General features: G+C 42.8%; 1 protein-coding gene across 22 annotated transcripts in view; it reads left to right on the top strand.

The window, feature by feature from the left end:
- NRXN3 (neurexin 3) overlaps positions 1 to 19,505 on the top strand; it is a 1,686,346-nt gene that overhangs the window by 1,104,461 nt on the left and 562,380 nt on the right. For 3 of the 22 annotated variants that reach the window (XM_027120207.1, XM_027120209.1, XM_027120210.1), the window contains exon 1: positions 10,288 to 11,481. The exons of 18 other annotated variants lie outside the window; for them this stretch is intronic. In XM_027120207.1, coding sequence (XP_026976008.1) covers positions 11,235 to 11,481 — 247 coding nt within the window. In that variant the 5' untranslated portion in view covers positions 10,288 to 11,234. Of the gene's footprint in view, positions 1 to 10,287; positions 11,482 to 19,505 lie in introns of those variants that run through there. One more of the 22 variants, XM_027120208.1, reaches the window with a different exon arrangement.

Below are 19,505 nucleotides of genomic sequence, written 5' to 3' on the forward strand. Positions count from 1 at the left end.
GTAGTGGTAGTTACACAATGCTTACTTAAATTTAGACCTATCATACCAGTTCCTTTTACCCATCATTTCCTTTTGAATGTCACTCCCTTTCTCTGGGATTATTTTCTTTATACTGAAGTATGTCCTTTAGTGGTCATGCTGGTGATCATCTGTGAGTGGTAAGCTTAATCAAACTTCCTTCATCTTAAAATGTCTTAGGTTTGCCTCCACTCTTAAATGATCTGCCTAGTTAAATAAATCTAGATTGAAAGGCATTTTTCTTTCAACACAAAACTATTATATTCATTGTCTTGTGAGCTTTACTTAAAAGTTATATGTTGATTTTAAGATTTTTATCTTAGTTTTGGTGTTTTTGGTTTCATGATGATGAACCAAGGTGTGGCTATTTCTCTCTCTCTCTTTCTCTCTCTTTTTTTTCTTTTTTTCCTGCTTAGGATTCTTTAATATAAGAATTCACATTCCTTAAATATAAAACATTTCCAAATTGTTATCATTTTGATTACCCTTTACCCCATTTTCTCTACTTTCTTTTTCTAGAAATCTTAATAGATGTATGTTGAACTTTTCATTTGATTTTTCGTAATTCTTACCTCTTTTGTATTATCTAAATCTTTTTCCCTGTGTGTTCCATTTTAAGAATTTTCTTTAGTTCTTTCTTCTAGTTCATTAATTCTCTCTTCGAATACATTTACATAATCTATCCACTGACTTTTTTTTTTTTGCGGTACGCGGGCCTCTCACTGTTGTGGCCTCTCCCATTGCCGAGCACAGGCTCCGGACGCGCAGGCTCAGCGGCCATGGCTCACGGGCCCAGCTGCTCCGCGGCATGTGGGATCTTCCCGGACCGGGGCACGAACTCGTGTTCCCTGCATCGGCAGGCATGACTCTCAACCACTGCGCCACCAGGGAAGCCCAATCTACTGACTTTTTAAAAAAATTTCATTAACTGTGTTGCATTTCCAAATGATTTTAGCTCTTTCTTAAGTATGCCCATTATCACATTCTTTTTTTTTTCTCCTCTATGGTTTCTATAATTTCTTTATTTAGTCATTTCAACCATTTTGGGGGACAATTTCTTTCAGATTGTTCTGTTATCTCACATTCCTGGGTTTCTTATTCTCCCACTCTTGTGTCTATTAACTGTCTCTCATGGTGGATAATCTTCTTACTGGATAATTATTTTTCTTATAACCTTATTTTATGTTGATATTGCTTTAGGAGCCATGCATGCCACACTCTACAGAGTAATATTCTAGAGGAATATTTCAGCTTCTTCTGACACTGAAATGGTGTGTGTTATTAAACAAGTCATTCTCTAAGTATCTCAGTTTCTTTAACTTTGTTAAGTGTCTTCTGAATACCTTTCTTTTTCTTGTCCAAACCAGTTATTGAGGAGGAATGGCCTTGTCTTAGTTAGAGAGAGAAGAGTAGTTTTGCTTTTTGTTCAGGATTTTTAAGACACATGTCTTTATTTAAGGGAATTCAGTTTTATTTACGTTCAGTCCACCAGGATTCCCTGCTGGGAGATAAAGGACAATAGGGCAAGCAAGTCAGCGTACTTTTCCCATAGCAATGAGCTCTTCACCAATGAAAAATGTCCTCTTAGATCACAGGAACAGCAGCTGTGTAGGTGTTGCTAGTGGGGGGAGAAAAAACCCACAGTAATCTTTGGTGTTTAAAATAGAAACATAAAATTGTTAATTTGTCTGAAGACAACTTGTACTGCATGCAATAATGAAAAATGAAGTTTTAGTGCAACAATACTAGATTCATTTTACAGAAGTCTAAAATTTCTCACCTCATTGTGTGAGGTTTTAATAAACACCAGTGTGCTATGATTTTTGTAGCACGAAGGAATTGGTTTTAAGCCTCAAAATAAAGTCAAGAGATTACATTTAAGTAAATGCAGTTGTTAAGGGCAAATATAAATTTTAAAAGAAATTTTAATTGGTATTATATATAAATTTGAAAAGAAACTTAGAGGTTCTGTACTCCATCCTCTCATTTACTGCAAGACACCAACTTCAGTGTCCCTAAAAGACATCTACTGCTTGAACATTTCCTGTGATGGAGAGCCCACTGCCTGCAAGGCATCCCTTCCAATTTTGTAATGGCTCCAAATGTTGACAAGTTCTTCCTTATAATGAGATGCCTGCATATTTTGGAGATATATCTATCCTATGTATGTATGTAAGTATGTATGTATCTCTATCTATCTATCTACGAAATGTTCTCTCCTATAGTAATTAAACGTATGTCTGTACTATTTCACAAACATTCGTTGAATGTCTTATACTGTCCTGGTATTATTGTGCTAAGTTTGAGATAGGGAATATTGTGATCTCCATTTGACTGATGAGAAAACAGGCTTTCAGAGGATAGGCAACTTGCCCAAGGTCACACAGCTATTAAATAATGGAGCAGGAATTTGAACATAAGCTATCTGGCCCTAGAACTTAAGCTGTTTGACTCTAGGACGAGGTCCCAGCTCCCTACGTGATGCGTCTATAAATCATGTAGGGGACCCAGATATAAACCCAACTGACAATAACAGAATGTGACAAATGTTAACAGAAGATAGGAAAGAGCAACGAATTCTGCTTTTTCAGATTGGAAATGGTAGATTGTGAAGACATAGGTATCATCAATGACAAAATATTGTTATCGTAAATGCTGTTTCATCTATTTTAAGAACATCCTGTTTCTCTTACTATGATGTAAACTTACATCTCAATATTCCCCTGTCCTCACCATCAGTTTTGGAAAGGGCTAAATCCTTAGTACCACTGAGAAATTCCCTTGTTACTCACCTTGCAGACATTTTTGGAACTGCTTAGATAACACTTCGTACCTTCTTTTTGGGGAGCATTCATCTCATTCCCCATCCCCCCACCAAGATTTCTCTGTTAAGTGGGTTTAAGACTACATCATATCAAAGAGAAAATGAAAATGGCCAGTTATTTTAAATCTGTGCCTCTGTCTTAGAATATATACTCTTCATGGAGTTGTGAGATAGACACTTGAATGAGATGGATGCTTGAACTATGATGTTCCTAGAATTAAAAGTTTATGAATTGGATCCAGTGGGTGTTTTAGTATCTGACAAGTAACTGTGTGGAAGAAATTGAACAAAGGAAAACTCCTGGCTGTGCTACAATTTAACTTTTTATTTATATGGTATTTATTTGACATCTCTGAATAGGGGAACCCTGTCATTTGAGATAAAAAACATAGTTTCCAACATGTGAGTTTCTTTTCCTCTCCCCTCCCTCCCCTTCCCCCCTTTCCTTTTCTTCCTGTGCTTCCTTTCTCTTCCTTTCCTTTCCTTTCCTTTTGTTGCCTTTCCTTATCCCATGGAACACCTGTGCTTTTTTCTTTTTTTTGAAATAAAAAGTCCCCATTGAGATTTTCAGGATTTAGCAAAATCTAAATGACAAGTGAAAGCTAAGCTTAAAGTTTTCCTCCACTGGGCAGCCCTCTGGGGCTGATTCCATCCCACATTGATAATCTCCTTACTTTACATTTCTGCTCCTCTGCCTATTTGAAATTCTTTAAGTCCAGATTCATGGTAACAGTTAAACTGAACGTTTACAATATTATTTTCAAATGTATCTTCTCATTTAACCCTCAAAACAATCCTGTGAGTTTTGAATTATTCATGTTTATACTATTGAGGAAATAGGCTCAGTGAGTTTAAAGTAACTTGCTCGAGGTCACAGGGCCAAGTAGTAGATGAGGTTTTGAACTCTAGTCCTTCGACATTAGGGTCACTTGTCACCTTGTATATGAATCCCTCCTCATACTCCTTTTTCTCGCTACAGTGGATTAATTCCATTCTCTATTCTTCTGTATACTTTGTTTATACCTTTATTCTAATAGCACATTGTATTTGGGAAGCTGAATATATGGATGGAATTTATGGTTTATTTGTTTTTGATGGCTTTTTCCTGCTAGATTATAAACTTCTTAAGCCCTTAAATCTTTTCTTTTTCATGCCGGAGTCCCCTGGAAGTCCACCACTTCACCTGGTGCCTTGCCCATGGTTAGCATAAATGTAATGTTCATGAAATAGATCAATTGATGCAGCAAAATAATTGTTTCTTTCTATACTAAGTAGAACCTAGTTCAGAGGTACATTCTCAGTAACTTTAAAAAAAATTATTGAATGAAATACCAAATAAATCCAGTGGAAATTATTAAAAGATTTAGAAGCCATGCTTTTTAGGGGGAAGGCTAAATAATTGGAATGTATTGTTTATTTAAGAAAAGAGGGTGAGAAAATAAAGAGATGGGAAAGAGAAGTAGCCAGAGAGCCCTTCCAGATCCCAAAGCAGACTGAGATGGTGTGAGTTCCACCCTCTGCTGGAAAATGATTAGCTATGAAACAGGGCTGGGTTCTGGTAGTCCATATTATCTGGTTCTGGGGCCATGGTGAGCTTTATTGTTTTGGAGTTGGCTTGAAGGATATTTGTGAGAAGGATGTGATTAAGCTGCTCCCCATTCTGCTAAATATGGGCAAAGAGAATCCAATGAGTCGGGTAACACACGGGAGTGGCTTTCCATTCTATGTTTGGGAATTGCAAGGGGAGCTCTTTGTTTATTCAGTCCTCTTGAGATTTGTCAACAAGAAGAGAAAACCATCAGCAGAGATAAATTTCAAGGAGTCCTCTGGAGAAAAAGACAGTTCTTTTCATTACTCACATTTATTGAGCATTTACTGTGTGCCAGGCACTGTTTATACATAGTTTACAGATGATACCTTTCTAAATCCTCACAGCAAACCTTTTGGATAGATAGTATGATTATTCCCATTTTTCAGATGGAGAGGCTGTGATACAGAGGGGCTAAGGACCTTGCCAACATTTTTCACAGCCGCTAACAAGCAAAATCAGGATTTGAACCTAGGTAGTCAAGCACCAGAGCCCCAAATCGAAATCTGTATGCGCTCTCAAAGTCTCTTCGAAATTTTTGATTTGATATTTTTTTATAGGCATACAAATGATATTATTACTTCTGTTATTATAGAACCATCATTCACATTGTTTGAGTCATTAAAACTGGATAAAGATTTACATGATCTCTGATAGCCGGTGTAAGCTTAGAGAAGACTAACAGGGGTTTAAATGTCCAAATCTCTCTATGAGGAAGTAATTGAATCCTGTCCTTGACTAAAAGCAACATTTGTTTCCATGGTAAAATAATTTCACTTGGATTGCGAATGAAGCTGGCTAAAGTTTACACAGGAATATTTCATATTTTTTTCTTTTCCTTAAAGAAATGTGTGAGATTCTAACAAAGCAGATATCCCAGTGCCCTTGATCAAGAGACTGGGAAAATTTCCTAGAGTGATTTTTCTCAACATCCAAACTCCCGATATCCCCATTTCAGCCACAAGGAGGATAAGAAAACAACTATGGATGTTTATATGAAGGATAAGTTAAAGGAACAGAAGCCACATATATATCCTCTAAACTATAAAATTATACAACAATGCCATTGTCTTCGTTTTTTTAATCAAATACATGTAGGAGTGATACTTAAAAGGATAAAGCTTCTATTTTATACTCCCAAAGGTAAAGTATCGTCAAAATCTGCCTTTTTGCAGGATGGCTTTCTTCAATAAATGAGCAGAAGGATGAATTATGTGGCTATAAATAAACCTACTGACATATAATAAAGCAAAGTTCGACTGTTTTATGGAACCCTTGGATATATTTATAGCCACGTTAACAGTCACCTGTATTTTTTCAGGACTTTCGTTTCATTTCACATTATGAGAGTTCAGTCGTTTTGGTTTTTATTTTCCCTCCTCCCTAAACTTACTTTCTGGAACTCTGTTTCAAGAGAAAAAGTAAGGATTTCTACTCTTTATATTTGGGGAGAAAAGGGCCCTCACTGGAGTATAGGGCTCACACAGACACAGACTGCTTCAGTGTTTTCTGTGTCTGTGCAGTCAGATTAGCTGTACTTGCGACAAACAACCGGATGGGTGTCTCCTGCCAGCAGCGAAGTGGAAAGTCAGAGTCTGTGCAAGTGAGAGAAGGCACATGCAGAGACAAAATGTATTGTGAGAGACTGACAGGGCAGCGCCACATTAGATTCCTGGCACCTGACACGATTAAGTACTATCGTGAGGCTTATTTTAGGAGCCAGAAGATTCCCCAGACTACGTTATAGCTGAGGTACCCACCAAGGGAAGACAGAGAGTGTCAGATGGGTCAGGATTCTCGTACCTTATCTTGAGACAGTCTTTTTCGGGGAGGGGAGAAGCGGGGAGATTAAAACAGGGGGAAGAAATCTATAATGCCAAATTCTGCAGATTGAAACAATAGAGAAACCAAGCTATTAACTAGGCAAATCCAGCCACAGGCTTCTTTTTTTTGGAAACTGCATTCCATTCAGAAACTTAAGGTTCCAGAAAGTCTGGTTAGGATGCCATGGGGGTTTATCTAAGTGGAGCTAAGCGTGGTTGTTCCTGTGAAATTATTTATACTTTTCAACTTTAAATCTGTGGTGAGCATAACGTTTCTAAATCTATTTCTCTTCCTTTCTATCTTAAAAGTAGACTCTCATCTTTATCCTGGAGCTCATTCCTAAGTGTTCTCATTCAAAGGGCCCACTAGAAAAGACAACTCAGGAGGAAAGAGGGGAGCTTTGGTGGTAGTCCAGGTGATGACAAATCCTTCAGCTGGAACTATAGATGCAGGCTGTGTCTAGGAGTTATCTCTGGAGCTAAAAACCTAAGAAAAAATACTTAATGTATCAGCCTAATATAAACTCTAATAGACCTGAGAATGATGGGAATTAGAAAAGAAATCTAAGTAGGAATGTGTTGACTAGAGGAAGAGAGAGGAGGGATAGAAAACAAATGAAAAAAAAATTCAATAATGTGTTAAATTGGAGTACATTCATTTTATCAGGGTAATTGTGGATTATTTCTTTAAAGTTTAAGAAGTAAAATAAACCAGTCCTGCATTTGTCCTCTGATAAGTCTTCTCAGTATTTAACTCAGTCCCCAAATGGAATTCCAGCCTTATTGGAATTCATAGATACTTCTTTTGACATTTTGCAAAAAATAAATAAATAATTATAAGCATGACAGGTAAAATGAATAGTTCCAGCTGTGAGGCACCAGCAGCATTTCCAGATTCCGTACTGCATTAAGGCTTTATTTTTCACTTTGTTGCCTAGCAGATAATTGATTGGAAGGTACATCTAAGCTTCCCATCCTTCCTTGTGATGAAGGAAGAGAAAAAAACAGTCTCCAACACTCAGTGCCAATTTAGAAAAGAAGAAAAACGTTAAGTGGAGGGGGGTCAACTCATCACCTCTGGAAATGTGTGTCTCTGGGGATCAGTGTCACTAAAGCCAGCTAAGTATGTCAGTGGAATGAATGCTGTATAAAAATCTGAGTATGAGGTTGCCAATTGATTCACTGGATTCATTAATTCAGCAAATATTTACTGAGCTTCTACTATGTGCTACCCACTCTTCCACACACAGAAGATATAGGGGAGACCAAGACAAAGTTTCAACCTTCAGGGAACTTACAGTCTTTTTAAGGAGATAGACTATGAACAGTCATAAAGAAAATAATTTCAGAAAGTGGAGAGTGCTTCAAAGGAAATAGAACAAGGTAATGGGATAAAGTGCCTTTCAGGGTGGTAGTGGCTAACTTTAGATGAGGGCCAGAGAGGGCCTCTGAGGAGGTGACGTCTACAATGAACCAATCACATGAAAATCTTAGGGAAAAGTGTTCCAGAGAAGAGGGGACAGCAAGTATAAAGGCACTGAGTTGGGAAACAACTTGGCACATTCAAAGAGCAAAGAGTGGGTCTGGGAGACTGGAAGGGGTCATCTGGCAGAAGATGGAGTTGGAGAATTAGGTATAAGCCAGCTCATCTAGGTCTCTTTAAGGCCATGTTAGAGAGTTAGACTAAGTCCAAAGTGCAGTGGGGCTCCATCTGGAGGACAAAATCAAGGAGTGGTTGGATTGAATGGGAATTTTTTTTTTTTTAAAGATTTAATTTCATTTATTTTTGGCTGCGTTGGGTCTTTGTTGCTGCGTGCAGGGTTTCTCTAGTTGCAGCGAGCGGGGGCTACTCTTTGTTGCGGTACGCACGCTTCTCCTTGTGGTGGCTTCTCTTGTTGCGGAGCCTGGGCTCTAGGCGTGCCGGCTTCAGTAGTTGTGGCACACGGGCTTCAGTAGTGGTGGCTTGTGGGCTCTAGCGTGCAGGCTCAGTCGTTGTGGCACACAGGCTTAGTTGCTCCACGGTATGTGGGATCTTCCTGGACCAGGGATCGAACCCGTGTCCCCTGCCTTGGCAGGAGGATTCTTACCACCAGGGAAGTCCCTTGAATGGGAATTATCATCTGCCTTAAGGGAGGATGCTTAGGATATTAATATATTTTTTCTTCTCACTTTTGTCCTAACAGTAGCCTGAGACCCTAAGCATGTACTTAACCTTCTTGGAGCTTTAGTTTATTTTTCTATTTTTCTATTAGACAAAAAGTACTGCCACTCTGTCTGGTGCTGTGCCAGATGCTGTGTACACATTATCTCATTTAATACTCCCAAGAACCTCATAAAGGGAGGAATTATTCCCGTTTTACAGAGGAGGAAACAGGTTTATATCGAGTCTCCATAAATCAGCCCTCTCTCTTATTGTGCTGTTCCTAGGTACATGTTGCTAGTTTAAAACATCGTGTTTGTGGGCCACCACCCAAAGGCATGAAAGACCATGCATGAGGGCTATTCCACTGGAGGCTGTGGATCTAATCACCCTTACAGCTGAGAGCCAGAACAGGTGGGATGACCGTGCACCATCTACCATGGGCAGCAGGGCTCCTTAGGACAACACCAATTTCATAATCAAAGTACCAAGTCACCATCATAAATTCTGAAATGAACTTGATATTTGATCTTGAAGACAAATCATTCATAGGTTTGGTATCTTTATGTTAGAGACAGGTAATGCTAACTTCTTCAGTGTCTCCTCGAGGTGCCCCAAGAATAAATAGGACTGTCTTAATCCCTTATTCTCAGTCAGCGGGGTTGAAATGTTTAGTGAGAGCAGAAGTATAAGAGGTGCTATAAACTCCTTTTCAAAAAAGGAATGCCCCCTAATTATTCCCTCACCTATCTCCTCCATCTCCACCTGCCCCCCCCCCCAAATATATATATAGTGTGCTTTTGTAAGCAAGGTGAGTGGGAAGGAAGGAGTCAGAGCCAGCAAGCCCCCAGAGTCTAGGAGGCTGTTGGCTTTCTGTATCCTGCTGAACAGCATAGTTAGGAGAAGTTGGGCGGGGGAGAGAGGGGGCGTAGAATGGAGGCCGCCGCATCCGGAATGTTACCGTGCCTTGGCAGAGCCCTGGGTCAGCTTTCTCCTGGAGTGACAGATGGCCACAACAGGTGCGCCAAGCTTCTTCCTGCCACTCCGGCTCTCCCCTGCAGGTTCAGCCTGGATGTAAAAGCCGCACTCTCTTTAGTGCCCAGAGTCCTGGAGGCCCGAAGGCTTCACCCACCTGGGGCAGCACCTCTAAGGCCAGTCCAGGACAGGCCAGCAGATGCAGCCCTCACCTCTCCTGAAGTTCTTTGACCAGGTCAGCCAGCACGGGCGCTAACCCCTGGGTCCTGAATTCCAAAAGCATCCTGTTTACCAGGGATGGAAGGGCCTCCAGCCATCAAAGCTCTCACCCTCCGGAGTTCCCGGTCCACCTCTCTGCCTTCCCCTTTGAGAACCAAGACGCGTTCCCGCCATTCGCCCCTCGGGTGGGCCCTGGGCATCTGAACCCCCAGAGAGGCACACCCACCCGGGAGAGTGGCCACGCGGTGCTGACCACCAGCTCAGGGGGAGCATCTGTGGCACCGCCGTGTGCAGACGTCCCGGCGCTTCTGCTACTCACGGGGGTTATTTTCATTTCTATTTGGGGCTACCTTAGCCTTAGCTTCCGCCTTCAGTTTTTCTTCCCCAGTTGCCCGAGTTTGGCTTACTGCGCCTGGGAGAGGAGAAGGGACAGGGTGATCAAAGGTGCAGGGTCCGTCTGCCCGCCTTACACACGCGCGCGCGTGCTCATTCCCCTGGAAAGGAGCGGAGCGTGAGGAGGGTGGGGGGCTGTGCGGGAGGCTCGCGCGGGTGTAGACGAGCGAGCGAGCGAGCGATCGTGTACTTGAATGGGGAGGGCAGGGATTCCGGGTCGCTCGGGCCCCTCCTTCCTCGGAGCCAGCCAGTCCCTCGTCAGAGCGCTCGGGCGGCACTGATTTGCTCTCAGGAGTGCGCTATTTGCATACGACTTGCCCATTTGTGAATTTGGTTCCCCAACTCCTCGCTTCACTTCACCTGTACCTCCCAGTGCCGCGCACTTTGCAGGCGCCCGCCCCCCTCTTGGCCACCCCTGCCGCCTACCGGGCACCTCCTCTCACGCCTTCCCTGCTCGCCCACCCACCTCTCCGCGCCCCGTGTCACGTTGGTTTGGGTGGCTGCTCCGCGCCGGGTTCCTTCTCCTCTTCTTCTGTCTCTCCGGTCCTTCTTGTTCTCTTCCTCCGGCTGCTGCTGCTGTTTTTCATCCAGTTGGGAAACCCAGGACGCAGGCGGCTGCTCCGTGGAGCTCTTCCAGAAAGCGCAGGGTTAACAGCCTCCGTGCCCTTACACCGAGACTGCGAGGAAACCGCGAAGAAGTCTCCCACCTGCAGCCCCCCTTTGCCTGGCAGTTCTGCATTGCATCGCATGGGAGTGGAAAACGAAAAAAAAAAAAATGTTCAAACTGCTTGGATGTTGGGATAAACTAACCTGAACCTACTTGGGTCTCCTGCTGCCTCCTCCTCTTCCTTCGTTTCCACCTTTCCTCTGTGTGGCTTCCCGGAGTGTGCTGTTCAGTCATCCGGCCTGAGGTGCCCAGAGATCAGGAGCTGCGCCTGGCCTCCCCTGACATGTGTGGCATCCCGGGGCTCCCTAGGAGGGCTGCTACACCTGGGTGGACTTTGACATCCTAAATTTCAGCTCCAGGAAAGGGGAGCTTTTGCCTTATATCCTTTTATTTTTTAAGTAGTAGTTGTTGTTGTTTTTTGTGTTTTTTTCATCATCTTGTCTTGAAAACGCTTATTCCTTCCCTCTTTCCAAAATTTGGGCCAAGTCTTCCTCCTGCTATGATGGGCCCCTGGGCATCATGAACTTCATTATTGCTCACTGGCTGGAATTCAAACTGCCCATCTGTGGTGGTCCAGTGTGTTGACCATGCACCTGAGAATCCACGCGAGACGGAGCCCTCCTCGCCGGCCGGCCTGGACGCTTGGGATCTGGTCCCTCTTCTGGGGATGTATCATCAGCTCCGTGTGGAGTTCCTCTAATGTACCCTTCTCCTCCTCCTCTTCTTCCTCGCCGGGGTCTCACTCTCAGCACGAGCACCATTTCCATGGCAGCAAGCATCACTCAGTGCCTATTTCTATCTATCGCTCCCCTGTTTCCCTTCGAGGAGGGCACGGTGGGTCTCTCTGCTCTTTATCCTTTTAACGGGGCGTAGCAATTCCTTAACCCACTTGCCTTTCAGGTAATGTTAAGGGTGGGAAGAGAATTTTAAAAATTGAATTTAAAATAATGAAAAGCATCGCATGTGCATGAGGGAAGAAAATGTCCAGTTTCTCCCTAAAAGGCTAGAGTTTTCTGCCCCAGTCTCCCCATATCCTCTAATGGGTCCTCCTCTCCTTGGCTCCCTTATTCATAGCTTCACAAGCACCACATTCTCCCCTTTGCAACCTTCTGCCTCCTTCACCCCCCATGATGGCAGACAACGTGGTCAGAGAAGTCCCCAGTGCTGCACTTCGGAGGATTCATTCATTCACCTTGCTTTCACCCTTCTTCTCTCTGATCTTGTTTGAGAGCTAGTCGTGGGAAAATAGCAGACAGCAGGAATCCTTAGGTCTTCAGCCTAAAGTTGATTGAACTGCTTTTAAAGTGGCCTGTGTGGTAAAGGGGGGGGGGGGGGGGGGAAGTAGCTGAGTGTAATCTTTAATAACCAGTGGTCGTTATTGTTCATTTGGGCCGCTTTACGTTTGTCCATATGTCAGAAGGAGAGAGCAGCTATCGTGAAAACCGTACACCTGATATTGCTAACTACCCAGGGGGAAGCAATGTATAAGATAAGGCAAAGTCCATTTATAATTTAACCAAGTGTAAATTACTGCCACTTCAGTTCCACCATTTATGGAAATGTTATTTCAATTAAAGGTAGCACGGGTGGGCTTGTTCACACAATATAAGTACAATATGTTTTGCTCTAAACGACCCTCCTTGCATAGCGATTGAAGGAAGAGATCTATGGCTCTTAAATTTATATTCAGCTTTGAGCAGGCTGCCTGAGAAAGGGTGATGTCTGCCACCGAGGTAGGCTCTTGCTGTAGTAAACTGTTCTAAAGAAGGGAGCTTCGTTATTTATTTACTATGCACTCCACCCTGATGGTGAGGAGAATGGGGATCACAGAACCCAACTGCAGGAGCAGCCCTCTGGGGGGCAGCGAGAGCAAACCACACTAGAGGTCCCCTGCCCTAGCTTGTATTTTGAAGGCCTGTAACATACAGACCGCATTCGGAATGTCAGTTCTTCCCACTGCCTCCTAGCCCTGGGTTTCTGCTCTGTGCTCTCTGTAGTGTTAAGTGGAAGCACATTGAGAAAATGCCAGCACGTACTCTGGCTCTTTCTGTCTCTTTACATCTTATTTGATGGAGTTGTCAAGCAGCTCAGTGCTTGTAAGGTTGGTGGAGGCGGGTGGTGGGGAGGAGGGAATGCTTGATCTCGATCTGGTTGCTGTTTTCTCTGTGACTCCTGCTAGGTCGGGTGTAAGCTTTCAAAAAAAAAACACCCTAGGAGAGGAAAGAACCACAACCACCAAAAATGCAAAAGCAATTTCATGGAAGTAGAAGCTGTTAGCTCCTAAGGAGGAGTGGGGGTGGGATTGTAACGATTGGGAAAGAAAAAAGAAGGGATGGGAGATGAAGCCAGACAGACTATTCCTAATAGCCGTAATTAAACACAGAAACGCTCAGCGATCATTAGCTAAATTTTGCTAATTAGTGTAAATAATCAGCAGGGAGATGAAGATTATGTATTAGTTAGAGGTTATAGGCTGGCAAGGTCTCCATGTTTTCCGTTCAGGATGTAAACAGTTAAGAGCAGCTACTACTTAAGTGATGGAATTTGCAATACTTACCGGGGATTCCTTGGTCTGTCAATCTCTTTCTTTCTCTCTGGCACTTGCTCTCTCTCTCTCTCTCTCTCTCTCTCTCAGCTAAAGGGGCAAAAGGGGTTGAGCCAGCACAGGTTAAAAACAGCTCTTCTCTATTCATGTCTTCATTGATCAGTGGCTCAGTACCCTCTAAATCTTCTTAACTGGTTCCATCTTCTTTCACATTAACCTACGTCTGATAAGATTCAGTACGATGGAAAAGGAGAACAAAGTAAATAAATGACCAGAGACCCTAGAAAAGGCCCTTAGATGCACAGAGCTGAGAATGCAGTGAACTTCAGGATCTGGCATGACTGAGACAAGAAAGCTCATGAAATCAACTTTTCAGTATCCTCTTTCAATCCTGAAGTCCCATACCACTGATCTGGGCTTACAGACTGAATGCATCTATATTAAGCAGGCTCCTTGCATATTTAATTAATGTTTTTGAGCTTGAAATCAAGAGAAGCAGCAAGCAACAAGATACCCCAAACTCTGGCTTCAATCCCTTATCTAAGCTGTGCCCTTTTCTCCCTGAAAGGACCAGGAGACCCCTCGGTGCTCCGTTAATGCTCCCCTAATTCTTACTTAGAGTACACTTGCTTTCCCCTAGTCCAAGACAAAGGCTTAGCTAACAGCAATTGTTTTAAAAAATCTTTTAGATGGGGGTGGTAGGAGGCATAGCACCATGAGACTAATGGTTGTTACTAATAGTTTTCTGCCAACCCTATTCCAGAGTTACAAGGAGCAGTCTGTACTGTCTGTGAGGAAGTAAATGCCCTTCCTTCTGGTATAAAATGAAAACTAGAGCCTTGAGTTCAAGAACCTTCTCTGGACTCAAGAGGGATTTTTTCCTTTGCTTGTTTTTTCTACCGTGGTTCACTTTGCACATTTCCTGAGAAGCCAGAGGTCCTCAGAGCTGCCTGTTAATGAGTTTTTGCCACCCCTCCTTCTAAAACATCCTGCCCCATAGTGAGACTCACACTAAAACAGATGGAAGAAAGAGAAATTCTCCAAACAGCTGTTCTTCTACCCATACTTGGTTCTGATCTTTAAAACATTGATTATGTATAGATTTGCCTAAAATCTTGATCCTAGAGCAGGCTGAGCTCCTTTATAAGTTGGGGAGACTAAGGCCACACCTGCCCGGGATATCCACAATAGTCTCAGGTTAAGGTTGTGTCTTCGGATACAATTAACTCTCTTCTCAACTGGAGTCTAGTAAGCTTTTCCCCATTGCTCAGTCCCCTCCTTCAGGCTCCCTGTTTTCTTTCATGCTCTCTTCAACTGAACTAACATTTATTGGGTATTTACTATGTGCCAGGCTGTGTGTAACCTGCTAAGGATAGAAAACTAAATAAGACATTGTATTGTTCAGCACGGGATCATTTCAGAAGTATTTGGATCATCTATGAAAGATAAGTGCTTCTAAAAATTTTTTTAAATTTGAGGGATGGGACGAGGATCCAGATACCCAACCAAATTAATTAATATAAAATCTGAATATCCCTTGTGAAATGCAGATTCACATTGTTCTGTTATTCAGAATAACTCTACAGGTATTTTTCGTCCTCAACTTTATTTTCATACCTATATATCATGCTTATTGAAACTCCTGGATAATTTAGTGGTATGGGACATATAAATACTAAAATACATTTGTTTACCAACCTTCAGTTTCATAGGAGAGTTTTGTGTATTTGCTTTCCTCTCTCCCACCTGTAAGAAATCCAATGCACATCTACTTAAAAATATTTTAATACTTATAGTTTAGAAAAAGTTTTCTCTACAGAGCCTAGGTTTAGTATGTTCCTTATATTTTATTTTCCATAAAATAGCAGACCTTCCTGTCTCTGTAGGCATTTGGGGGTACCTAGTTGAAAACCTAAAACTCAATTTTACAAGGGAATATACCACAATGTATTTAGAGGAAAGTCTCTTGCTCAGAAACTTGTGTGTGTGTGTGTGTGTGTGTGTGTGTGTGTGTGTGTGTGTGTAGGTGGGACAACATAAATCCTCTTTGAGTCATCTTAGCAAAGACGGCGGTGGTAGTCCCCCTTGTGGTCCATGAGCCTGGAGTCTTTCTTTAAGAAATTATGCTTCTCATTCATTGTCACAGAGACCCACCTCTGAAGTTTTTCCAGCCACGGGGCTTGTTTTGCTCTGATCTATTGAGCACTTTCTTTTGCTCAGCCAGCTGCTTTCTAACCACTTTCTCTCTCCCTTCCTTCTTGGGATTCAGATTGCTGAATAATTCAGCGTGTTGGTTGACAGATAAAATGATAAGATTTATATGTCTTTGGCCTTGGTGATGAATTAATTAAATTGGTTTCTTTTTCTCTGTCTCCTCTAGATGCGTTGTTTGGCTTCTCTAAAATTTGCTGGCAAGTGGTGGGTCTGGAGATTAACTTGTTCTTGAAAGGCCACCGTAGGAAGATTATACTGTCCCAGTGTACATTTCTTCAGGACTTTCAACACGGATGATTGTGCGGGGGTTGGTGGTTGGAGGTGAGGCCTGCCGTATCAGAGGGAGCAGAGATGAGAGAATTGGAACAATTCCTTTCAGGAAAAACAAAACAAAACCCTTCACCAAACTGGCTGATGGCTGGAATTTAGTAGTAAGACCTTTATTGTTGTACTGTCTGATTTTGAATCTGGAAGACATGACATATTTTATTTTACATTTTAATGAATGAATTTATCAGATCTCAGAAAGCTTACTTCGCTAGGACACTATGTGATCTGGGAGGGAGGCAGATCTCTCAAGATAAAACTTGAACTTAATCATACTTCCCTTCCTGTATTAGTTTGTTAGGGCTGCCATTTAAAAAAACAAAAAACAAAAAAACAGACCGGGTGGCTTCGACAACAGAAATTAATTTTCTCACAGATCTGGAGGCTAGAAGTCCAAGATCACAGTGGTGGCAGATTCGGTTTCTTCTGAGTCCTGTCTCCTTGGCTAGCAGGTGGCCACCTTCTTGCTGTGTCTTCAAGGGGTCTTTTCCTCTGTGTTCATGCATCCCCAATGTTTCCTTGTATGTTGGAATTTCCTCTTCTAATAAGGACACTGGTCAGATTGGATTAAGTTTCACTCAAAGGTCCCATTTTAACCTAATCACCTCTTTAAAGGCCCTATCTCCAAATATAGTTATATTCTGAAGTTCTGGGGGTCTAGGCTTCAACACATGAATTTTGTGGGCACACAGTTCAGCCCATAACACTCCTCCTCCCCCAGGACCCAGTCATTGCAAAGTAAAAATGTACGTTCAGTGCATCTCTGTTGAACTCAAACTTCCACTGTGGGAAAATAAAACCTTCCGTGATGGTGACAGCAATTTACAAAATTGATAAGATGGGGCCTTTAAATATATGGAGAAAACACCACCAGTAATTGTAGTTAATATTTGTGTTTGCTTTCCTCTTGGTTTATCTCTTGTGACTGAGTCTCTACCTTGATGTGCACACAGGCTAATTCTGTCTGACTACAGCCCCGTGCTCTGCACACAAACTCTAATACCCACTCTCTACGGCTCTCTCTTGAGACCGGCTGCCATTCCAGGCCTGGCGTCCCTGCTCTACCAGGGACTTCCTTTATGAACTACAGCGGCTCACTCTTTTCCTTTCTCGGCACTAGGACGGCATGATTCTCCCATCTGTACGTCTTTAAAGACACCACTGTGTATCTTCAACCTGTCTGGGTTCCACAGGTCTGCCAGTATTTGTAGGTCTGTTTTCTTGACTATGACAATAACTTAGGCCAAAGCCACAGCCACAGCCAGGCTTTCTCTTCTCCCCTCTCCACCAGAAGCAGCATAATGTACAAGAGGGACACACTGTGATGTTAGAAAGCCCACAATCCAACTTCACCACAGTCACGCAGAGACAGAAAGAATGCAGCTTTCATTTAAACACACCTTTTCAACACTAGAAAGGAGCTCTGCGTTGCGTTTAAAATGCTCTGCTGTGTTTGGCCATATCAGGGCAGGGGGCAGAACAGCAGCTGAGTTTATACAGAGCAGGTGGTTTATTTCTACTTACAGTTAGTTTTTGCGAAAGACTTGCTGGGATCATATGCCAACATGTAACGCACACCTCCTGTGTACCAGGCACTCTTCCAATGCTTTACGTATATAATTTCATTTAATCCTCACAATCTTTGACCTTAATAAGGTTACCGCCGTTTCATAAATAAAAACAGTGAGACTCAGAGAGCTGAAGTGACTTGATCAAAGTAGGGTAGGGGTACAGCCAGGCTTCAAACCTGGTTCTGACCACAAAGCTCTTGGTCTTTTTGTTCTCCCTGACAGACCGTCATCTCAAGAAACAGACAACAAACACAGCGAGCTTAGGGATTATCTGATCCTCTGATGTTCCAGATGGCCCAAGTGGGGACTTAGACAAGGGCATCCGATCAGTATCAGAATCAGCTGGGAACCCGGGCAGTATGACGCTACGTCCATCACCCTCTTACTCTACAGCACGAATGCCGACTTCTCATTCCTCCAAGACCTTTTGCTTCAGGTTGATCTCCCCTTAACCAGATTAAGTCCTGTAGGAATGGATTCTGCCAGCGTTGGATTCTCCCGGCCTTCTGTGAAATTAATGTTTCATATGTATTCTTCTAGTAGGTGTCTGGCTTTGTGCTAAGAGGTAGGATTCTTGTGTGTTCTGGAGGTCTCCTCAATGGGAGACCCTAGTGTGAGAAAGTGATCATATTCAGGTTGGTTCCCATGCAGGGAGACATTTCCTTTCCTGGTTGGGCCTCACTGGCCAGAAAGCAGCGGGGAGATGACTTGTGTATTCACCTGTCTCTGTTTCCCATCTGAAGCCACAGCCCAGTTATTGTTCAAAGACACGTTCCCTGCCCCAGTTCCCACCCTTTGCTCACCAGCTGTTGAGTGGCTGTATGAACATAAAACCTCCAGAAACCTGAAAGCCACCTTTTCTGAGATACTGTCCACACCCTCCCTTTTTTAATGTTTTGAAATATTCCTGTCAGCCACCCCCCACATTAAAACACAATGGTGTATACTCCTGAGTGACTTCCCCCCAAACTGTGAATTTCAACTATTTCCCAGGCAGTCTTTCAAAATTTGAATATAATTACATGTTTTGGGTGCAAATTGTGGTTTTTGCTACATAAGAAACTAATGGAGATGATCCGCCTGTTCCTGTATTTACAGATTATATGCTTCAGAACCGAGGGTATATATTTAGGCAGCTTTTCTGTGTGGCACATTAAAATGAAAATGAACTGGGGTGAGCCACCATGGTTGCTAAGCAGTAGAGCAGGTTGACAGAGCAAAGCATTAAACTGAACCGGTGTCAGTGTTTTACTTAACATTTATTTGCTTTGCACCTTTGTCATTTGATGTTGTCAAAGAAGGGAAGGGGGAGGAGATAGGCAGGGTCTGGCTGTCTGCACAGCTCAAACAAAGAGGAAGAAATAATCAGCCCACGACATCCAAGCGAAATGAGCACTTTTTAAAAGTTGAAATTGCTATACAGCGAACTCTTTTTTTATGAAGAGCGTGCAAGACTTGTAAAAGTGCACAGGTGTGTCTGACAGCTTCAGGAACACGGACCTGGGCAGACACTTGTTTTTGCAGTATGGGCGATGACTACCAAAGAGGAATTAGCTTCCCCAGGTCAAAAATTTTAAATATGCTTCCATTGTCCATTCAATTCCTGGTTTCAAGTCCTAGACTTATCATGAGCAAGTAGGGATAGGCAGCAAAGTGTTTTGGGCTTCTTTATAAGTGATAACTAACAGAATAAAGCCAACTGTTTTGAACCTCTTTTTTTTTAATATAAATTTATTTTATTTTTGGCTGCATTGGGCCTTCATTGCTGCGCGCGAGCTTTCTCTAGTTGCAGCGAGTGGGGGCTACTCTTCGTTGCAGTGCATGGGTTTCTCATTGCAGTGGCTTCTCTTTGTTGTGGAGCACGGGCTCTAGGGGCTTCAGCAGTTGTGGCACACGGGCTTCAGTAGTTGTGGATCAAGGGCTCCAGAGATCAGGCTCAGTAGTTGTGGCACACAGGCTTAGTTGCTCTGCAGCATGTGGGATCTTCCCGGACCAGGGCTTGAACCTGTGTCCCCTGCATTGGCAGGTGGATTCTTAACCACTGTACCACCAGGGAAGCCCGAACCTCTGTTTCTAATAAAGGCTGAAAGGCCCTTGTGAACAGTTAGCTCACAGGTAAAACAAAGCAAGACCCTCTTGGATTCTTCAGGTCAATTTTAGCAGCATTCTGATTTTTTTAAAGTTTGAAAAGATGATTAAAG

This window comes from Aethalodelphis obliquidens, unplaced genomic scaffold (assembly GCF_003676395.1).
Source record: "Aethalodelphis obliquidens isolate GAN/ISIS:26980383/991018 unplaced genomic scaffold, ASM367639v1 scaffold21, whole genome shotgun sequence".
In the NCBI taxonomy this organism is placed as follows: Eukaryota; Metazoa; Chordata; class Mammalia; order Artiodactyla; family Delphinidae; genus Aethalodelphis; species Aethalodelphis obliquidens.